The following is a 19,847-nucleotide window of genomic DNA, read 5'->3' on the forward strand; positions in this document are numbered from 1 at the left end:
GCTTCAATCTACCAGATTACCTTTAATTGTGAAGTTTCCTCGTGAACCATCTAAGCACTGCTCGAACAACGAAAAAAAAAAAGAAAAAAAGATCGGACTAGTAATGATCGCTCGAGAAATGAAACATTACAGACGGTTTTTTATCGTATCAACGTGAATTTCAAAGAAACGTTCGTGCATTATGAATACTATCGACCAATACCCGCTCGTCCAAATTATTCGACTTGCAGTGAACGTAAGGAGCTAGAGCTAGAGGTGATCGAAATACAGACGCGCTACATTGTTGCTCTCGTAATCTGTCTATACCGAAACTGAAAGACACATTGGTGAATTTTAGTGAGTAATTACGAAATTATTTATCTACAACGTTATTTTGATTCCTGATGGTCCAACGATATTGATGGTACGAAATTTATTCAGTCTTACTTACTGTCTTGACGTTAATAGATTGTATGAATTCTTGAAACCGTGCAGTTACTATTAGTACTTAACTATTACCAAATAATTTTGGTAATAGTTAAGTACCCCCCACCCCCTCCCGACTGATGACCTGACTATGTCCATCGGGATATCCTGCGCAAAGTGATCACGTGGAAGATCGATAAGAAAGAAATTCGGATACCTGTTAAAGGAAATTCAATTTATTCGAGCCAATTTACTTTTCGGACCTCTATGGCGTTTATTAGTAGGGTCCGTTTGGACACGTAATTGCCGGGAGCTCGAAGATCGCGCGAGTCGTCGTGACGGAGATCCGAACAGTCTCCCGAAAGGTCGTCCCTGGATCGATCTATGAAAAGGCTCCCTGGTTTCCTCAAGATTATAAAAAAGATATCGCTCAAGGCTGTAAAAAAAGGTCTCGTCAAGGGCACGACCGTCGCGCGACCGAGCTTCGAGAATTCCGTGGCCCCGTCGATAAATTACAAATCAAATTTGTTAATAATTAATAACATTGGATACGTATATCTATTAACAGTATTAAGATTCGCCCACACCGTCAGGCACGCTTTCCGAAGTGACTGATGGTAGTTCCATCGGTTCCGAGAAATTTCATATTCTTTCCAAGAACGAGAATTCGACGAACGAAACACCTAACACCTCCACGCGGAAAAAAGGTTTGGAATACGATATAAACGTGTCGCTGATGCCACGGGAGCGTGAAAACAATTTCGATCTAGCGTTTTTCGTTGTTCCTTTTGTGGGAAACGGTTGTTTAAAGCTCGATCGATGCAGAAGACTTCCAAATGAAGTCTTCAAAGATGTTACGTTTTTTTGGTCCAGCTTCGATTAGATTCAGACTTGAAGAAAATATCTTTTACAGTGAACTGTTAGCGTGAAAAAATTTGTAAGTTCATCGTTAACAAATCTTTAAATTGTCAAATAAACTATAAAAAAAAACAGAAGTATATAGATATATATAAACAGTCCGTCTTGTTTCGCCCCGTAACTTCGCGACACGTTTAAAGGTACGTCCCCACTGGTGCTCGCAAACAATACACGAACATTGTTCTTTCTAGCGATCGCCTGTTCGCGTACTGTTTCCGACGTGTTCGAAATGTACAGTTATCCGAGGCGTCGTGGTTATAAAAAGTATACGAACATCTTGTGAACCGTGTCCACTGATTTGTTCCCCAGTGAATACGCACCCGAAGGCAATCATATTGCAAAGGAGAGAACTAAAAAACAAGAGAGAAAATAAAACTATATCCAGAGTTAACGTGCCTGTTACAAACATACATTACATGGAACTAAATACAACACCATCCACCAATCCACCCATTCGTCGTTACGAAGAATTACAAGTGCTCGTCCTATTATCGTACGTAAATCGTCGATGAACATTTACATCGTTATGTACAGGGTATTATACACTGGGGGGGGGAGGGAGGGGGACTGGAACAGAAATGAAAAAACGACCACAGAAGGGTTTTGCGTCTACGACGGATGGTAATAAAATAATTAATAATAATATTACATCGTTACTATTAATTAACGGTAGGTACTCGCTCGAAAAGAACCAATGCACGGAAAGAATATCAGGGGTTCTATTATTCGCTTCGAGTCTTACCATCACGTATTCACCGTTCTTTCTGCGCGAGAGAAAGTTTCGGTGTCCCTGTAAAAAGAAGAAACTCACGCAACACGCTGCGGGAAGGAAAACAAACAATATACATGCCAATTCCCCGTGAAAACGATTCGATTGTTTGAAATGATTAAAACACGACTTGGCCAATCTAATATTCAGCGATCGCTGACTAACTCGTAATATTGATACACAAACGTAACTCTAAAAGCCGGCGGAATAGTTGCATCGTTTCAACGTCGGCGTGCTAAACTCTTAAAAATTACAGTTAACATTCTAATATGCGTCGTTAACGCGTCGAGTATGGTATCGATCCCTGAATAACACAAAATCGGAACGTATTCAATTGCAAACAGCAGATATATCTCATGTGTAAGCTCGTAGCTTTATAGTCGAATATCATAAAAAGAAATAATCAAATTAAACTTCAAACACAACAAAAAAGTACACAAAAATCACCTTGAATACGTATAAATATACTCGAATATTACAAACGCATAAAATCACCCCCGTTCAACAGAACCCGTCACAATGGCGGGAAATTCAAATTAGAATCCCGAAACACGTTAAAAAAATATATTTACCAAGAACAAACACGATTAAATTCCTTGTTGTTCCCTTCTCGAAATATCTCGAATCGCGTTCAATTTAACAAGAATTCAGTGGGGAAAACGATTCAGAAAGTGGTCTCAAGAAATCGATCGGTCAATCTCATCGCGTGTCGATCCCCGACTCGAAACGACACAACGATCCCGAGTTTCCCGCTGACGCGTTCAAATTTCTCTCCCATCACGCCGGTTATACCCGCGTCGCTCCCTTGAGCGACGCAAAAATCGAGCGCATATCTCTCTCTCTTTTTTCTTTCGTTTTGTTTGTTTTTTTTTATCTTTGTAAACTAAAAAGCAGACGACGCGGGGAAGCGTCGTCCCGAAGGTACAGGTCTCTCGTTTTTTTTTCTAACACGACGCACAGATATACAAGCGCGCGTGATTCGCGCATCCTTATTGTTACCGCCTTTCTTCCTTTGTTTTTTTTTTTATTTTGTTGCTTCACGTTTGTTTTCATTTTGTACAAGTGGGACTTACACGGTAAAAAGGGAAAGGCATTTTATCGGATATGAGTCAGACTGTTTCGGTACGGTTCGAAACCCAGGTGACGAGTATTTTCCTTTTGTCCTCGGTTGGGAACGCCACCGACCACCACATATTATACGCGTATGTATGTGTATGTGTATGTATGACGCACGTGACGTCGCGTGGATTTTATGATGGCAGGGAGGGGGTGGATATGACGTCGTCACGGGTTGGGGAAAAGTGTCGATTCCGAGTTTTGCTCGCTCGTCATTGGCCAACGAGGGAATCGACTATGGTGAATACCTGAGAATCTTTTATCGAGCCGAGCGAATTCTAGTGTCTTCGACGACTACTCTTTGGTCCTTGATGCATGTACGGAATAGTGGTGTGCATGGATATCTGAGAATTTCGGGACCTTACAAGGGATACTTTGACTCCCAACTGTCCGACTTCGATTTTAACGGGGTTTTCTGAGATGATAGCATACAGGTTCCTAATGACATATGTGAAATATTAGGTATAGACACTTGGTAATTTTAATGATATAAACAATTAAAGTTATGTACCTTCAAGATTCGGAGTTATCGAAGTTACGTTGAAAAAGTAAAAAAAAAAAAAAAAATATTTCAGTGAAAGGAATCGATCCCAGGATCTCCGATTTAGCAGCCAAACAACGTTATATAGACTTCTCTCGACTATCGTCACGAACGCGGGTCCACGCCGGGACAATAATTTTATAGGAAGAAATGCTTCAGACCTTCGTAAATTCGTATTTTTCTCGAGGACAACAAAGTATACGTTTGACAGGTTCCAGGATAACCTGTATACTGTCATCTTACAAAACCCCGTTAAAATCGAAGTCAGATAGTTGGGGTACTTCCCTTATGAGTGATACCGAAGTTATTCGTACCTTTAGATACCTATCCATCCGGTATATACTGGAATTCAAATACCAAGGATCAGAGTACCTGTGTACGATCGTAGGAGTCTAATTATTAAGATTCTGGTACTCATCTATGGGTACAGGAATTCGGATATCAAGACTCTGAACTGTGTGCACATGTCCGGATACAAAAATTCAAAATGTCAACAAACGACCACGAGAAGACACTTTTGCCCGCGTGACGCCGCGTGAATAATGCGAAGGTGTGTACGTGGTGTATGCTTGTGAGAATACTCTGTACATTTATCATTATTGGTCTCTCGCTTTAGTTAACATTCGATCTGTTTATTGGCACAAAATTGTACTAGTAATATGGAAATACCTGCGGGACATGACCGCCGATGGAGTTTCAAGGTAGCCCGACTGACTAATCATCGACCCCCCCCCCCCCCCATATTTCACGCGATTACGTGCTGTCGGGATAACGTTTACTTCTTTCGATCTTATAATAATTCTATTGATTTTATTCAAGTGTAAGAACTCATTTTCTTCTTGAACACAACACAAGGGTTACAGAATGTAATTCCGTCTCTGAAGTAGCTAAACGAACCCCATCTGCGAAGGATTAATCGTTCCCAAAATAGTATAATCGGACCAGAACATCGGAAGCTAATGTTCGCCTCTCCACCTTCACTCGCATTAACGAGAAGTCCATAAGCATTTAACAAAATCTGCAGCATTTCATTCGATATCGAAATATTTCGTGGCTGTACCCGTTCAAATTCTTCGAGGGCACGTGAAAACGTACTGGTGTATTCCCAGGTATGTCCGTGAAACCCCATCGACGCGACAATTATATGTATCGTAATGTGTACGTATCGTAAAAATTAACCTACGTCGTAATAGGAATGTACGAGAAGAAAACCGCCTCTGGAGGAAGATCGGAGCACACACGCGTGTCCAACATCCCCGAAGGGGGGAACCGTTGATCCGTTATTTTTTTTCTTTTTTTTTTTTTTTTAAAGAAAACGTCCGCGGTCGTGTAGACAGCGTCCGGCTATTTTAACGCTTTCGATTATAATATACCTACGAAGTCGAACATTAATGATCGGTCAGTCTTTTGGTGAGTTGCAGTATCCGCGTACGGCGGACCGTGGACGTGTCTTGTTGGTCGGTGACGTGTCTCGTGTGGAACGGATCACGTGGTATCTCAATATACATATATATCGGGTGTGTGACGCCGAGGATAAAGGGAGAACGGCCTACAATAATCCTTAAATATTAAAATCGTGACCTCTAATTCGTTGAGGTCCGTTACGGGTGCTCGATTACATGCCATTCGATCGTTTGATCGATGACGAATCGTGACACGGCAGCTGGGTTTCGACTCTGTTTTGGCTCGAGAGCGTTTCGAAAACGGAAGAGAAAAATCGGCAGAGCGTCCGGTGATGGACGCCGGTTGGTAAAAAATAATATAAAAATACAATTATGTGGTTCGAAGGAGCCCTTCCGGGTTCCTTTATATAGTAATTAGTTGTGTATGCTCGCAGACTTTTTACGTTCACCTATTGGATGACAGAGGATTCTTTTTTCTCTTCTCTTCTTCCTGCTTTTTTTTTTGTCTCCTTTCGCCCCGCGCGACACACGTTCGCGACGGGAGCTCTCCTCGACCGCTACCACCACCTCATGACGGGTGTTTGCATCTTCGAGGACGTGTGTGTTAAGCTGCGTCTACACTATACATACGTATCCATATATACATAGGTTAGTACTTTTTTATAACGAATGTCCAGCTGCATCGATTGATGTATTAAAAAATACCTCATTCCATTTACAAAAACAAAGTTGACCTTTATATGACCTTTACGTGGCTACTCACGAAAAAACTAATAATATCAGAATATGCTCCATTCGATACCATTCAAGCATCCGCTGAAACATTTTTTGCTACCAGTAACAATAGCGAGAAAATCAATACCTGATAATCGAATGAGACACCCTGTATAACATAACACGTTGTTAGAAAACTTGTTAGAAAAACAGAAAGAAAAATATTATGTAACATTTTTCGTGTTATATAGCAAGTTATATGTTATCCATCAAGTGTGACGTCGTTACTAAATAATGAGACGCGAAATGTTATACCAACTTGTTACAGACTCATCCAGAAAACACAATCTTGTAACAAGCTATGATAACATGTTATATAGCGAAGTTATACAACATTATTTTGCTATATAGTGTAGACGCAGCTTTATGACCACGTATATTCTGTAACATTACCGATCGCACAACGGGCCGTGTGTCCGGGGGCCTGGGACCGGACCCCGAACGTCGATCAAGCTTTCGCAGAGAGACATACCATACGGGATATACTCGCATACTAGACGCAGACGCACGATACACCGACACAACACGAGTGCTTTTCATTACACGAAATACCGCAACAACGCGTGAACGCGTGCCAACGTTGTTGTCGGTAATGGGATCGAACCGTATTCTCGTTCAAATACATTTGGACACTTGCTACACGGGGTCATAAGAATAAAATAGCTTAGGGGAATAGAATATTCATTGAAGCAAGTGAACAATGTGCAAGGAGCAAATCGAACACGTTATTATTAAACAAAGACATATGTATTCTTTGATTATTCCTCCGAACGTGATGTCTGGAGAATATTTTTACTCCGAGCTTTTAACAGTTTTACCTTGTCTTTCAGTTTCTTTGTACAGTAAATAATCTATGAGTGTTCCTCGGTACTGAGTGTTCAGACGCAATTCCCACCAATAGGTGAGTCTCCGTGGAACCTGTCAAGCGCCCAGTGGTGGGCATGACGCCTGAAGACTCAGTGGCCTTCGAGCACTTATCGATAATTTACTTTGTTTACTATCTTTTAGAATGGACATCACTTGAATCCAATGAAAGTATAGAATGTTTTCGTAGGAACATACGTTCCACAGTATGGTTAGAAAGGAACATGCGTAGGTGCCCTAACGAACAAGTTTGCGTGGTTATGAAAAATATCCACCTTCCAAGGATTAAAAAAAGACATATGTATGAAGTCAGAATAAAAATTTAACTTTACCTCCTTAAAGGACCTTTGATTCATCAGAAAAAAAAAGCATTTCTTGTTGATTCGTCGACACTGGAACTACCAAAGGCAGTCGAAACGACTGCTACCGCAATATATGAATGAACTCTTCCCCAATTTATGAATATGTATCTTTTTGTAATAACTATTACTTTTCTGACTCTGAACAAAAATAGATATAAATGATTTTTCAGTAGTTCCGGTGTCAAAAAAATTCGGAAAAGCATAGAGTTCTGAACTCGATCCCCATTCACCGTTCGTGGCGACGTTCAAGATCGTCCTTAAAAATCCTGAACATAAAGAAAACATACAAAATATTCTTGAAAAAGTAGGATCAACGATCGTGGCCATATAAACGGAGGCACGCGTTCGTAATCGATTCTCGGCACAACCATCGCATTTTATATTCTCGAATCTTATCTGTTTCCCTCTCTCACTTTCTCATCCTCGAAAAAATTCCCGAAAATATAATTTCTCCAATGTTTCTTTCCATCGGCTCCTTTTGCGATCTCTTTCTTTTTGTCTCGCTTTCTCTCGTATTTCTTTCACTCTTCGATTCCTCTTGCATGCTCTATCTTTTTCTCGCGCACACACACACGATACTGTGTACAATCATCCTTGAGCTTAGCACCCTTCAATTTCAGCCTTCCTGTGTTACAAAGGAAACACGCTTCGACAGCCCCGCGTGTCGTGACCGCGTCGCGTTCGATAAACACGCGTATATATATGTATACACGAAACACGCGAAAATAGTTCGTATTGAGCAAAACATCTGGGTACGTCTACAGACTAAAGATACGTGTATCGTAAACGGATACGGATCGACAAATGAAGCCTGGAAGTCGCGGGGAAACTTCGTTGTACGGACAATCCTGTGTAGAACAGTTGAATGGCCGGGAAACGCGTGTACGGTAGAACCTCGATCATTTAAAAACGCTTATTTTGGTCTTTAGTTTGCCAGTCTTCATCTATTTCCTAGTCTTTTTTCAATCTTTCAGTAGTCCAGTGAACAAAGTTTAGAGAGTCGCAGTATAAAAATCTCAGAACAGAATTAAAAGTATCGAATGCTATTTTTACGAGTATAAAAATTTGTATAAAAAGTTCTCGATGTTCCATGAAGTAAAAGAAAAAAAAACAACAGTTCAATCGTCCGACAGAAACGTATCCGATAAGTTCGTATAATCGAGGTTTTACCGTACATAAATACTGTATTCCCAGGTCGAAAATCAAACGTCTCACGTTACGAAAAACAAAAAAATTAATAAAATTGAGTCAGAATTCCTGGTTCCTTTTCAACAAAACCGCGTCCCGTATTTTCTATTGTCTTGCCAATTCGCGCTCAATAACCAGCAATTGCTTGGTACTCGATTTTTTCCATTTCTCTCTATCTACCCTGTATGTTTGCAGGATCCACGAACCGCGACCCTGTAATCGCAGAAACAAGAAACAAAGATATGCATTTCTCTTGTAACACGTTGAGTATGGTATATACTCGCCGAAAAAGAAAACGGATCCAGTCTCTGTGCACGCACCGGTAAAGCAACGAGTTAAACCCGCTTTGTAAAAGTAGACCAAAACGCGTACACACACAAAGAAGAGAATATATAATACAAGTGGATCCCTGGCGTTCGGAGGCCGTATTCCCCGTGGAATCACCGAACGGCCACCGTGAACCAAAATGGCGGCGAAGCGAGCGTAACCGTAACCGTCGGTCCCATTAACGATCAGATCCAATCAAACCGTTTTTTCAGAGTCCCGGTGATCGGTTCGGTTGATCGAATCCATTCGTCCCGGCAACGAATAGTATACATAATTATACGTGTGTATATATTAATATACAAATTTATCGTTATCCATTAAGATTACTCAATAAACGTCGTTATATAATAAATTTATATTACTTCATTATCCTTATCGTTTACTATTTAATAAATATACAGCAGTAATGGTGAGGTGTGACGAAGGACGTCGATCATTCGCACCAACCGAACGTGTCCCGTATACTTATATTTCGGATCGATCGACAGAGACCGGCCGGTTTTCTTGCGAAGGAATTTTCCTGTTCCCCATTCATAAATTACCCCGCTCGGCGACCGACAAGAATCAACGTTCAGCAATGATCGAAATCCATCACCCCGTCCGATCATCTGTCCGTGTTCCGATCAAGCACACGCAGCCACCGAATATTCTCTGGAAAAGTAGCCCCCCCAAGAAATCCTCAGTAACTCGAAATCGAACTTCTCGCAACACGCCGCCATTTTGCGAATGCAGGCTGATACATGGGTCGTGACCCCAACGAAGTCAATACGCGCGATTAAAGGAACGTCTCGTGTCTCGATTTCTCGACCAATCTTTCCGTTAGGCTCTCTTTGAATCTTTGTAGATTTCCCGAATTCGAGTCGGTGTGTCCTGTTTCCTTTTGCTACACCTACCTTTCAGTCTCTCTCTCTCTTTCATTCTGTCTCTCTATCATCTCTCTAGCGTGCGTGGTAAGACGGCAAGCTGCATTTAACGTTCTATATTCCGATAAGCGTTAACGGCACGAGCGTCCATATGCGTATTCTCGAGCACTTCCATAATTCCCGGTGTCCCTCGGTGTCGTACCCGTCCGGCGACGGCTTGTCAGGTCAGCGTTTAACCTTACTTCAGGTCCTCCATCGCGCCGTAGTTGCCGAGGGACTTTTTAATCCTAAGCGCGGTTAGCCGAGCCGCCGCATTGTGGTACCAACACTCCTTCATCACCTTCGACATCACTTGCAACGCCTGGGAAATGTTACCAATTAGATACACCATCAGCTTGATCCCACAGGGATCACTGGAGATCTCTGGAAGACCTCCGATCTCAGATCCCCCAGAAAAGCTGCGATACCAAATATCTTAGAAAACTTGTACTCTCAGATCTCCTGGAAAACCTGCGATCTCTAATCTCCTGGAATACCTAAAATCTCAGATCCTTCAGAAAACCTGCGATTTCAGATCTCCTAAAAGATCTGTGATCTCACACCTCCTAAAAGACCTGTGATCTATCAGTAACAAGGATTTTCCACGCACCTCGATCGATTGCCACCGATTCGGTATCGACGGCCTCTGACGATCGGTGCATACGACCTTGCGCATCTCCTCGATCGTCGGATCGGAGGGCACCAGGTCGTAGAACGGTAACTGGTATTCGTCGTGAATACCGCCGACGTTGCACCGCCTGGCGATCTCCCAGAGGATCAGCCCGAGAGCGTAGACGTCAGCCCTCTTGAAGGAATCGAAGTGGTTCATGTTTATCGTCTCTTCAAGAACCTGAAAGCATACAACCAACAAATTGCTCAGGGGGGAGTTTGATTTATCGAATTGGAACGCGAGCGCAGAGTCACCTGACGATCGGGCTGAGGATCGCCTCGTAATAATCCAAATACATATACGCAACACGTTAGTTAAAATAATTTTCCTTCGAATACGTAATGTTTAACAACACGACGTCAGAAAAATAAGGTCACACTTTGTCTTTGCTAAAGAATAAAAAAAAATGAAGAGATTTCGAAATCACGCGTGTCTCTTTATAGATATCGGCCTGGCGGCCATCGCCGTTGATCGGCACCGAATTGTAAATCACCGTTTGTTTTTTCATTTCTTATTCTTTTAAATTACCTCAGGCGCCATGTACCGCTTGGTGCCGACCCGGTTATTGAGCTGAATATCGACGGTGTCTGTTATTACGTCATGCCTGACGGCCAATCCGAGATCCCCGATCGCGCATGTACCATTCGTCTTCACGAGGATGTTCTTCGATTTCAGATCCCGATGCGCGATCGCTGGCTTGCCCTGGGTGCCGACGATCTCCATATGAAGATGCGCGAGGCCCGTGGCGATCGACAACGCCATCCGGATCATTCCGTTCGTGTCCACGGTCGATCGGTTCAGATAATCGAACAACGAGCCCTTTTCGTGGTAATCGGTAATCAGCCATAGCTGCGTCCACGTGCCGTTGTCTGAAAAATCAATGACACAAAAATTAGGGTTAAGGGTTAGATTTTCCAGATTTAATGTCCATCGATCGAACCAGACCGGGGGCGGCCTGTGTTTGCAAAGCGAATTGGGGTGGGCAAAAGTAACAGTAGAAATTGAGCATATAAGCACCTACTCGTAGAAGTATTGAAAATCGAAAAATGTCTTCTATACTATCGAATTATTGATATCATGGACAAATTAGATGCGGTTTGACTTTGGCATATAACATTTATTGATCGAATTAGGCTAGGCTGGTCTATATGTAAATGTATCGAGAGATGGCGGCCGCCATTGCCCATAAGTGAGGCGATGGAGTGGGCGGCATGACAGTAGACATTTGAGAACAGTATACTGATAAATTTACTATAAATCATAAATGATGTTCTATACTATAGAAGTAGTAATTTTAACGACAGATCGATGTGGTCAGATTTTCACATCTCGTATCTATTGATCGAATCAGGGCAGGGCGCGATCTGTGTTTGTGGAGGGACGATAACCGACATTGCCTTTCACGCAAGAACTACCCAACGTTGAATGTACACTAAATTAAAATATATAATAAAGTAATATGCATAATATGTAATATGCATATATTCAGTAATCGTAAAATTGCGTTATTTTGACTAAGCTTAGTAGTTCTAACACTAAGCGAAGTAAAAAGAGTGGGCAAATGACACCAGAAATTTCCTTCCAACAGTATTAGATAATATTAACGACAAATCTTGTTTGCAGTTACAGTAAATCCTCGATAAGTGTTCGTAGGCTCCTCGGCACGGAACATTAAATACTACATAAATTATTCGCCTGATGCGGCTGAAACAAATATCATTCCCTTCAGAATTCCAAGCTCTATCACTGTGCTAAACCTCATTAAGAAGTGCCTTGAAGCCCTCGAAGACTCATCGAGGATCTTCTTACACGTTTTTTATTAAACTGTCTATCGATGTCGTGCGTACCTTTGTTATCGGCGGCGATGAATCCGAGGATATTATCGTGCCTGAGCATCACCGTCTGGTAAATTTCAGCCTCCCTGAACCAGGATCTCTCCTCCCGGGAGCTGAAGATCTTCACGGCGACATTCTCGCCCCTCCAACGGCCACGCCAGACCTCGCCGAAACGACCCTTCCCGATCGTCTCCACGAGCTGTATCTGGCGGGCTATGCTCCGCTGTACCAGAAGCGGCAGGCCTACTTGAGAGAGGATGGGCATTGAAGAGCACGAATTTCAGTATGATTGAACATGACCTCCAGTGTGTCGCGCGGAAACGGACGCGGAGAACGCGATTTCGATCAGGGTATTAACTAGAGATGGCGTTCCATGAGAACAATTATTAAAGAAGAATTCGAGCAGAATTTTTTTCAAACGAAAGCTAACTTTATTTCGATTCCTGGTTATAACAACAAAAAACGGTCGATCTGTAAACTTTAATTTGACCAACCTGAGCCACTGCCGCTGGTCGTCATCTCGAGCATGTCTCTAATGGTGACAGCGCCCAGAATCGGTCGATCCGGCGCCTCCGTCGAATCATCCGGGAAATGTCGGTCCGGGCCCCTCTTGGTCATGTGTATGTGATAAATCACCATCACGACCACGCAGATCGCGCATATCGGCATCGCTATCGTCAACGCCATTTTCCATGTGACCCAGGTCACGTCGTTACCGCCGGAGGATACTTTTTTTTACAACAAATTCTCGATTACCATCCGTTCAATCGACACGAGCCTTCGCATGCGTGTGGAGAACGCTTTGGAGAACACCGCGAATGGATTCCGTCCATCGTGCAACTGGCGCGCTTTATCTTTATTTTATTTTTTAGATATATCTTGGTCGACTTCGATATTCGATACAATTTCGTGATAAAATTGTAGGTTTGTTAATCGTTGCGAGTCTTGTCTTTCGAAGGAGTAACGTGGAATAACTTGTACGCCAACGGACCAAATCCAAACGCGGTATCTCCGTCGCGCGACCTAAGGATGAAGCAGCGAAGCCAAGTATAAAAGAGGATCAAAGGAAAGGAGGCGGCGAAGCTGACAAACGCCATGCAACATGCGGAGAACCCATTTTGCGAAACGTGCCGTGTACGAAAAATCATCCCAAAGCATGCAAGTGAGACCAACAACGGTTCTCTATACATATGTATATTAGACAGATGTACAAGTTGCAAGTTAGACACGAGAACTTCCAGTGGATACAGTGGGTCAATGGACAGATTTCATCTCCATGAACAAAATAACACTGAATGCTAAGACATTGTATGGTAGATGGGCCGTCAATGGTTGATTTTCACATCCTTTTCAATTTGCAGAAGAAAAAAAAATAGAAAAAGAATAGAAAAAAAACAAAAGGTAGGAATAAATTCGCCCGCGATGAAAGCGTATTTCGGGCTTCAATGTCCACACACACACAGCAGTATGTCCCGATGATTCACCTCCTCCATCGGGATCATTAAGAAAAAAAAAGAAACAAAAAAGTGAACGATCTTTTTTTACTTGTCCTGTTGTTAGTGCGTGTGTATACACAACGAGGTGATGCAACCAGAGTGAGTCATCGTGCGGGTACGACACCACACGGTTCTCTCGCGATCTCTGGGGGATCGGTCGCGATCGAGGCGGCCCTCGACTTACCTGGTTGCGTGTACCTGGTCTCCGTCGATCATCTATTCCGCCGGATCACGCGGATGCTGTTAATCGTGTTACTCCTCGGCAAAACCACACGGAACGTTAACTAGACTTTTTAGTCGGGGGGAGAGAAGGGAAGAGAAATGTCGTGACTTTTTAACGGTTCAGTGGCCAGACCGACGGTGGTCACTGCATTCATTTCATCGAAACGTTACAGATTCGTCGGAGGATGGAATCGAACTGGTCATCATCCTTCTCGTAAATCAACTACCGAAAGGGTGCGAGAGGGGTGGTTTCCCCTCGTCTCGGGAGAAACACGTGCTCGTGGAATAGAATCGATCGCGGGAGCCCGCTCGATGATCGCCTAGCAGTTCACGAACAAGCCACCGGAAGTGATTCCCAATAAGGAACTCGATGTGAGAGGCGACAAGTAAACAGGGCGACGGACGCAGTCGCTGGCGAATGATTTGGCACGTCCATGAAAAGCCCAATAAGAATTGGGGAGGAGGATAACCGAGGAACGCATGCCCGACTGACTACGCCGGAGCACAATGTACACATTGTGTCCAACGACTATGACCAAATTTTTACCACTGTGACACAACGTGGTCGTGACCAAACGCACTACTGTTCAAGTTTTCGCTGTTGGAAGTGTAAATATTGTACGACTTTCAAATAGTTATTGTAAATTAATTTCACAGTATCTCCACTGTGATCAGTAACCTCCATTATGGGGGATTTAATTGTGCGAAATAGTATTTGAAGCCACTGTTCCTTTGCGTAAAATATTCATTTTTGCCTTATCGACTATACCTCTGGTATTCTGAATCCATCATAAAGGTAATATGTATTAAGTGGAACCAGTAAGTAATCCCCTAGTTATTTTTAATAAACCGGTAACACACAATTTAAATTCGCAACACCTTTTTACCCCTTTCTTCTTTGAAAATGGCGATAAACATGAAAGATTCAAAAGAAATATCATTGAAATGGTATTAAGCTTACGATTCGCTTGAAAATAAATGTTAGATTTGATAAACTATAGTAGTTTATTTACGCCTAACAGTTGGGTTGCCCTGGTAATTTCTGAAACAGAGTATTTCTTTCTCTTTAACATGGTTCAAAGCAATAGAATTGAATAGAAGATCGGACATTTACTGGATGTATTATTAGCCTGACAAATTCGAATTCCGTAAAAAACGAAATTTCACGTGCGCCAATTTAATAAAAACCTGGTAAAACTCGCTATTAAAGGGCCGTACTGTAACCAATCGTTGCAGTGAAAACGCGCATCAATAAAATCGTCGTCTCTCCTTCCCTGGATTTCGAAGAGCCCGTACAATCGATGGATACCGCTTTCGATACGTCCCCATCATCCATCCGTCAATACCGTGCGAATACGCTTCGTTACACTTACAGCGTCGCGGCTGCCGTCCATTTTATTCGCACAGGGTTCACGTACATTTTGCATACTCGGTATTATGAGATCTGTTATATTCATGCGTTGAATATTCGATGCCGAGGGGTCCTATACTTTTTTTTGTTTCTATATTTGTTTATTTATGAATTCTCTTTTATTATGAAACATTGATATTTTTTTCGTAAGTGGCACCGTGTATTTTTACTTCCTAGAATTATGGCTGGTTCCGTCCACAGAACCGTTCCTGTAATAAGGGTTGATATAAACTTATGCGACGGTGTAACATTCGTCGGCGCATCGCAATGAAACGCGAGACGATTCTCCACGCGTTTTACGTCGGCCTCCATTCGGTTTTCAATTTCGCGGCGCGCTTGATATCGCAATACATATGTTCTTTTAACAGAAAACGGTTACGACACAGACGGTGTATTATTCAGAAGGTAACGTAATCCTGAAATATTTTTCGTTTCGATCGATTCGATTTTTATGGAAATTTCATTTCATTTATTTACCAGACGATACGCCCAGTAAATTACGAAAGAAAGAAAATCGAAATGAAGATGAAAAAAGATCGAAAAAATTGATTAAAAACAATTTAAATCTCCATAAACATCCACGGCACAATTTGCGTTCAAAAATCATATTCGTTCTTCTGCAATGGTTCGACATTTTTAATTACAAACTATCAGATTGTTGCATAATAAATGTTTATAATCACTTCCAATACATACTACGGATTTGCTGTTCGAAGCGTACGTTACATTTCCATCAGCAAATTCCCTCCCGACAAAATAGCCGAGAAAAGCGTAGAAAAATCCCTGTATCTTCGTTGCTGTCCGTATTTAGACTCGAGACGAGGCGAAACGATCGCCACTGAACCGATCGTACGATCATTAGGGACGTTTATCGCGGCCATGCGAGAGGAGGCAATGACACAGAGCATACACACACACACACTGCTCCAATCCAGCTGGTAATCAACGATCTCCCGAGGCATATCTGCGATTGTTTGACGTTCGAGCCTCCCGACTTCCGATCGTGTACCGCCTATGATCCATCTGTCTATTGATAAACTCCGTTAAGTTCAGTGTACAGCTGTTACCCGTGTGGCGCCTACGCGATAAACAACCATACACACATAGGATGCGACTAATATTAGTCCTCTCGTTCCCAAATCATTACAGTGGGTGATAAAATTGTTATAAACACTTCGAAGTACCACTCATTTGTACTTTGATCAATAGACTGCTGATCTTTATGAAAACTAAAATTTTATACAGGAATTTACAAAGGCAGAATTAAAAACAAAGACTTATTTTTCCTCCTAGAGAGTTCATTGCGTTAAGAATAAAATGAGAAATATATTGAACCTGATGTAAGTTATATCTTCTATTGCATTCCATTTACTCCTTTATGCTATAAATGCATAAAGTCCGCTGTCTATTGATCAAAAATGGAATTGAAATTACACTTATAATAATACCTTCGTTTTTACAAAACATACTGTTATGTTTTTACTGTACTATGACATCGATTATAGTTTCTCAAACAATATATATTACAAAAAAATAGCGAGCTTTAGGTTACCATTCTGTCTTTGTCTGACATTCATTATTCTTCATTCCCTTCACTTCCCTGTCTCCCAGGCAACGAAAACTTCTTTATCGTACCAACGCATCGTTATAAAAAGATAGGTTGCTGACCGCACAGCAGCTAACTCTTTCTAATTTTTTACACGGCCTGACTACTGAAGATATTCAGAACGCGCGCGGTCTAGGTATTATACGTCTATGGTTTCGAGCTGTGTCGACGTGCGGAATGCGATTAACCATCGTGCTCGCGTAAGAATATAAATACGGCCGCTATCTTATCCGCGAGCGGCTTACGAGGCGGTGTTATATTTATCAACCCCTCGTTCACTTTCTCTGTAAACAGATGCGGATGATACAGAGAATCCGGCCAGAACGCGATATTGTGGCATCATAGAATTACGCTCCGTCCGCGGAAATCGCGACCGCTTAATCGTAGGAGAGATAATCCCGCTCTATCGGTCGGAAAATACGCGATGTGTCCACGAGTTTATCGGGCGACACAGAGGCTGCTGGAGAGGAGGGGGCGTGTGTTGGATTATAGATCGAGATCATAATGACGAGTCAAAATGACTAGTACAGTAATGTCTCGATGAGTGCGACATACTCGGGTCCACTTCGGAGCATTCATGGCAAGGTGGAAAGGTTTTCAAACCCTTTATATCGGTTTCCCTATAGCTCTGATGGCATAATACCGGTATTAAAATCACACCGGTCTAAGTCCGTGCTTTCTTCTCTGTTTTGAATATTTCTTAAGACTAGAATTATATAAAAAATTTTGGCAGTTCAATTGGTGGAGCCGTGACTGCAAAACCGAACAGTGTAAATCGTCGATACGTTAATTGTATGTATCCGAGAGTCGATTCTCTCGAACACGAAACGTCTCGTTCACGTTTCCGTCACGCTGGCAATTTCGAGCGTTCGTGATTTCGCAATGATCCTCGATTCCACGGTTTAAGAGGGCAACCCAATCGATACACAGATAAATCGGTCGATGCGTTTGCGAAATACACCGCCAGCGACTGTAAACAAAACGCATCGTCGAGTTTCGCAATGGAACAGCGGCCTCGCAACAATGCCCAGTGGGAAAAATATATCGAATTTCAGCCTGGATGATCGTTTCCCGCGAGAAATGGATCGCATCATGCTCCCTAGACGGCTAGGTGTCAGCTAGTGGTGGGTTCATGAGCAGAATGTTTCGAGCTGACGGTCGCTTTCGAACAGTCTGATGGTGTTCCAAACTCTAAATCTTCATCAGACTGTTTGGAGTTTGAATCGTCATCAGACTGTTTGGAAGCGAACTGTTCAGACTACCTCCTTTAGATGTTTGAACACGTCTGAATGATTTGATTACCCACCACTAGTATCGGCTCGGCACAAGCGAGACAGAATGGGCAGAGACAACCTGTGTGTTTTGAAGGACGTAAGACAAACAGAAACACGTGTGTTTGTATGTGAGTGTATGTGTGACAGAGATGATCGCGCCCAGACAATTCACAAAAAAGCATCGGGAGTCGATGAATCTGAAATCCCGAATTTTTCTTCTTAATTTTATCGTGATCGCCTTGCCAAGGTCGTTTATACGAACAGTTCGATCGGTATCAGACCGCAGACTATTGTTTGTAATTATAATATATTGTTCGAGAAAATAATTTTCTCAAGACACAAATATGTAATATTTCGGATCCTTGATTATGAAATTTTGACCTTTCATGGGATAAATTCATATCTCAGTTGTCTCCACGTTGCCACGTCGAGGTGTGGCAGATCCTGTTTTTGTTTTTTAATAATTTGGATAAAGAGGACAGCCGTGTTCATGTTTTTCATATCCGATGAAAGAGCAGTGTATAACATTCTGACAGATGTGATGCAACGAATGTTTCCAGTACCTAAAGTTAGGTATTTCATCTGCTCGAGGACAAAATCTCAAATTCATTGATCCGAAATCCGTGGCCGAATTTCAGTTCACTCGATTCCATTGAACCTCGCCCGTTTAACAATTTGTATTTACAGCCTTTCTACAGCTTTTCGTATTTTTTCACTTGTATTTTCTCCAAATAATTTAGTATCGTTTAATAAAGTCGAATTATTATCGCCCACACGAAAAGAAGTTTTGCACCATCACGGTATATACACCTCTTCTAGAAACGTCATTTTAAGATGTGTTATTAAAGTTCGACTGCACAAAGAGACTGCTTTCAATCCTCAATATGTATTTATGTCTATTTGAAATTCGATTATCTTGAAGCTTTGAACGAAGAAATTTTTATAAAAATGCCCCTCGCCTGATGGTAAATACTAATCTGTAGACACTCGAGCAAACGTTCACCATATAATGTACTATCAGTACAGTAAAGACTCCATGAGAGTTTGAAATGAGTATGGTGCAAAACTCTTTGCGATATGTTCTCGTAATACTTTTACACGGGAACACGATGATTATGAGAATCATCGAATCCGCTGGTTAACGCCTGTTCGTGTGTATTGCCATGTGTTTTTCCAGCAACACAAGTCGACCTTGGAAGGGGAGCGTGTGTCACGCGGGTCACGGAAGCTGTACCTCGTCCGAGGTAATCGGTGACTCGGTGGGAGTATGGCCCATCTCCGGCCTCGCGAGGGGGAAAAGAGGGCCTTAGCTCGCGATTGCAGTAGTCGGAGTGGTCGCAGCAGGCGACCACGAACTCCACGTTGCCTGGACCGCGCAGAGTGTCATTTGTGCTGCACCAAACCGAGTAGTCAGGCGCCGGGAAGAAAAGCACCTTATCGTAACACCTGAGAACAATTCCACATCACCGTTACATCCGGTATACGTATTGAATGGTACCTGCAGAACCTGGCGAAAAAGCGTGGCTGCAAACTCTTAACGGTACCTTGTCGACGATACTTCCGATATTTTCGCTTCTCCTTATTTGTAGAATGGATGAAATAATCGGATTAGGATAACTGAAACCCTTTACTGTGAGATGAACTCCATTTTCTTTTTGCTTTTGACTACAGTTATATAGTGATTGAAATGATCGAATTAGAAAAACTCGAACTCTAATGAGGAACGAACACCATTTTTTGGTTTTTCTATTTTCTTTTGCTTTT

General features: G+C 42.3%; 1 protein-coding gene across 1 annotated transcript in view; it reads right to left on the reverse strand.

Annotated features, from left to right (window-relative positions):
• Positions 1-9,104: 9,104 nt before the first annotated feature.
• Positions 9,105-19,847, reverse strand: part of LOC107187616 (TGF-beta receptor type-1) — a 34,694-nt gene continuing 23,951 nt past the window's right edge. The window contains exons 4-8 of the mRNA XM_015575756.1: positions 12,569-12,802; positions 12,087-12,320; positions 10,768-11,108; positions 10,180-10,419; positions 9,105-9,891 (exon numbers count right to left, since the gene is read on the reverse strand). Coding sequence (XP_015431242.1) covers positions 9,769-9,891; positions 10,180-10,419; positions 10,768-11,108; positions 12,087-12,320; positions 12,569-12,802 — 1,172 coding nt within the window. The 3' untranslated portion in view covers positions 9,105-9,768. The remainder of the gene's footprint in view (positions 9,892-10,179; positions 10,420-10,767; positions 11,109-12,086; positions 12,321-12,568; positions 12,803-19,847) is intronic.

This window comes from Dufourea novaeangliae, unplaced genomic scaffold, assembly GCF_001272555.1.
Source record: "Dufourea novaeangliae isolate 0120121106 unplaced genomic scaffold, ASM127255v1 scaffold89, whole genome shotgun sequence".
Classification (NCBI taxonomy): domain Eukaryota; kingdom Metazoa; phylum Arthropoda; class Insecta; order Hymenoptera; family Halictidae; genus Dufourea; species Dufourea novaeangliae.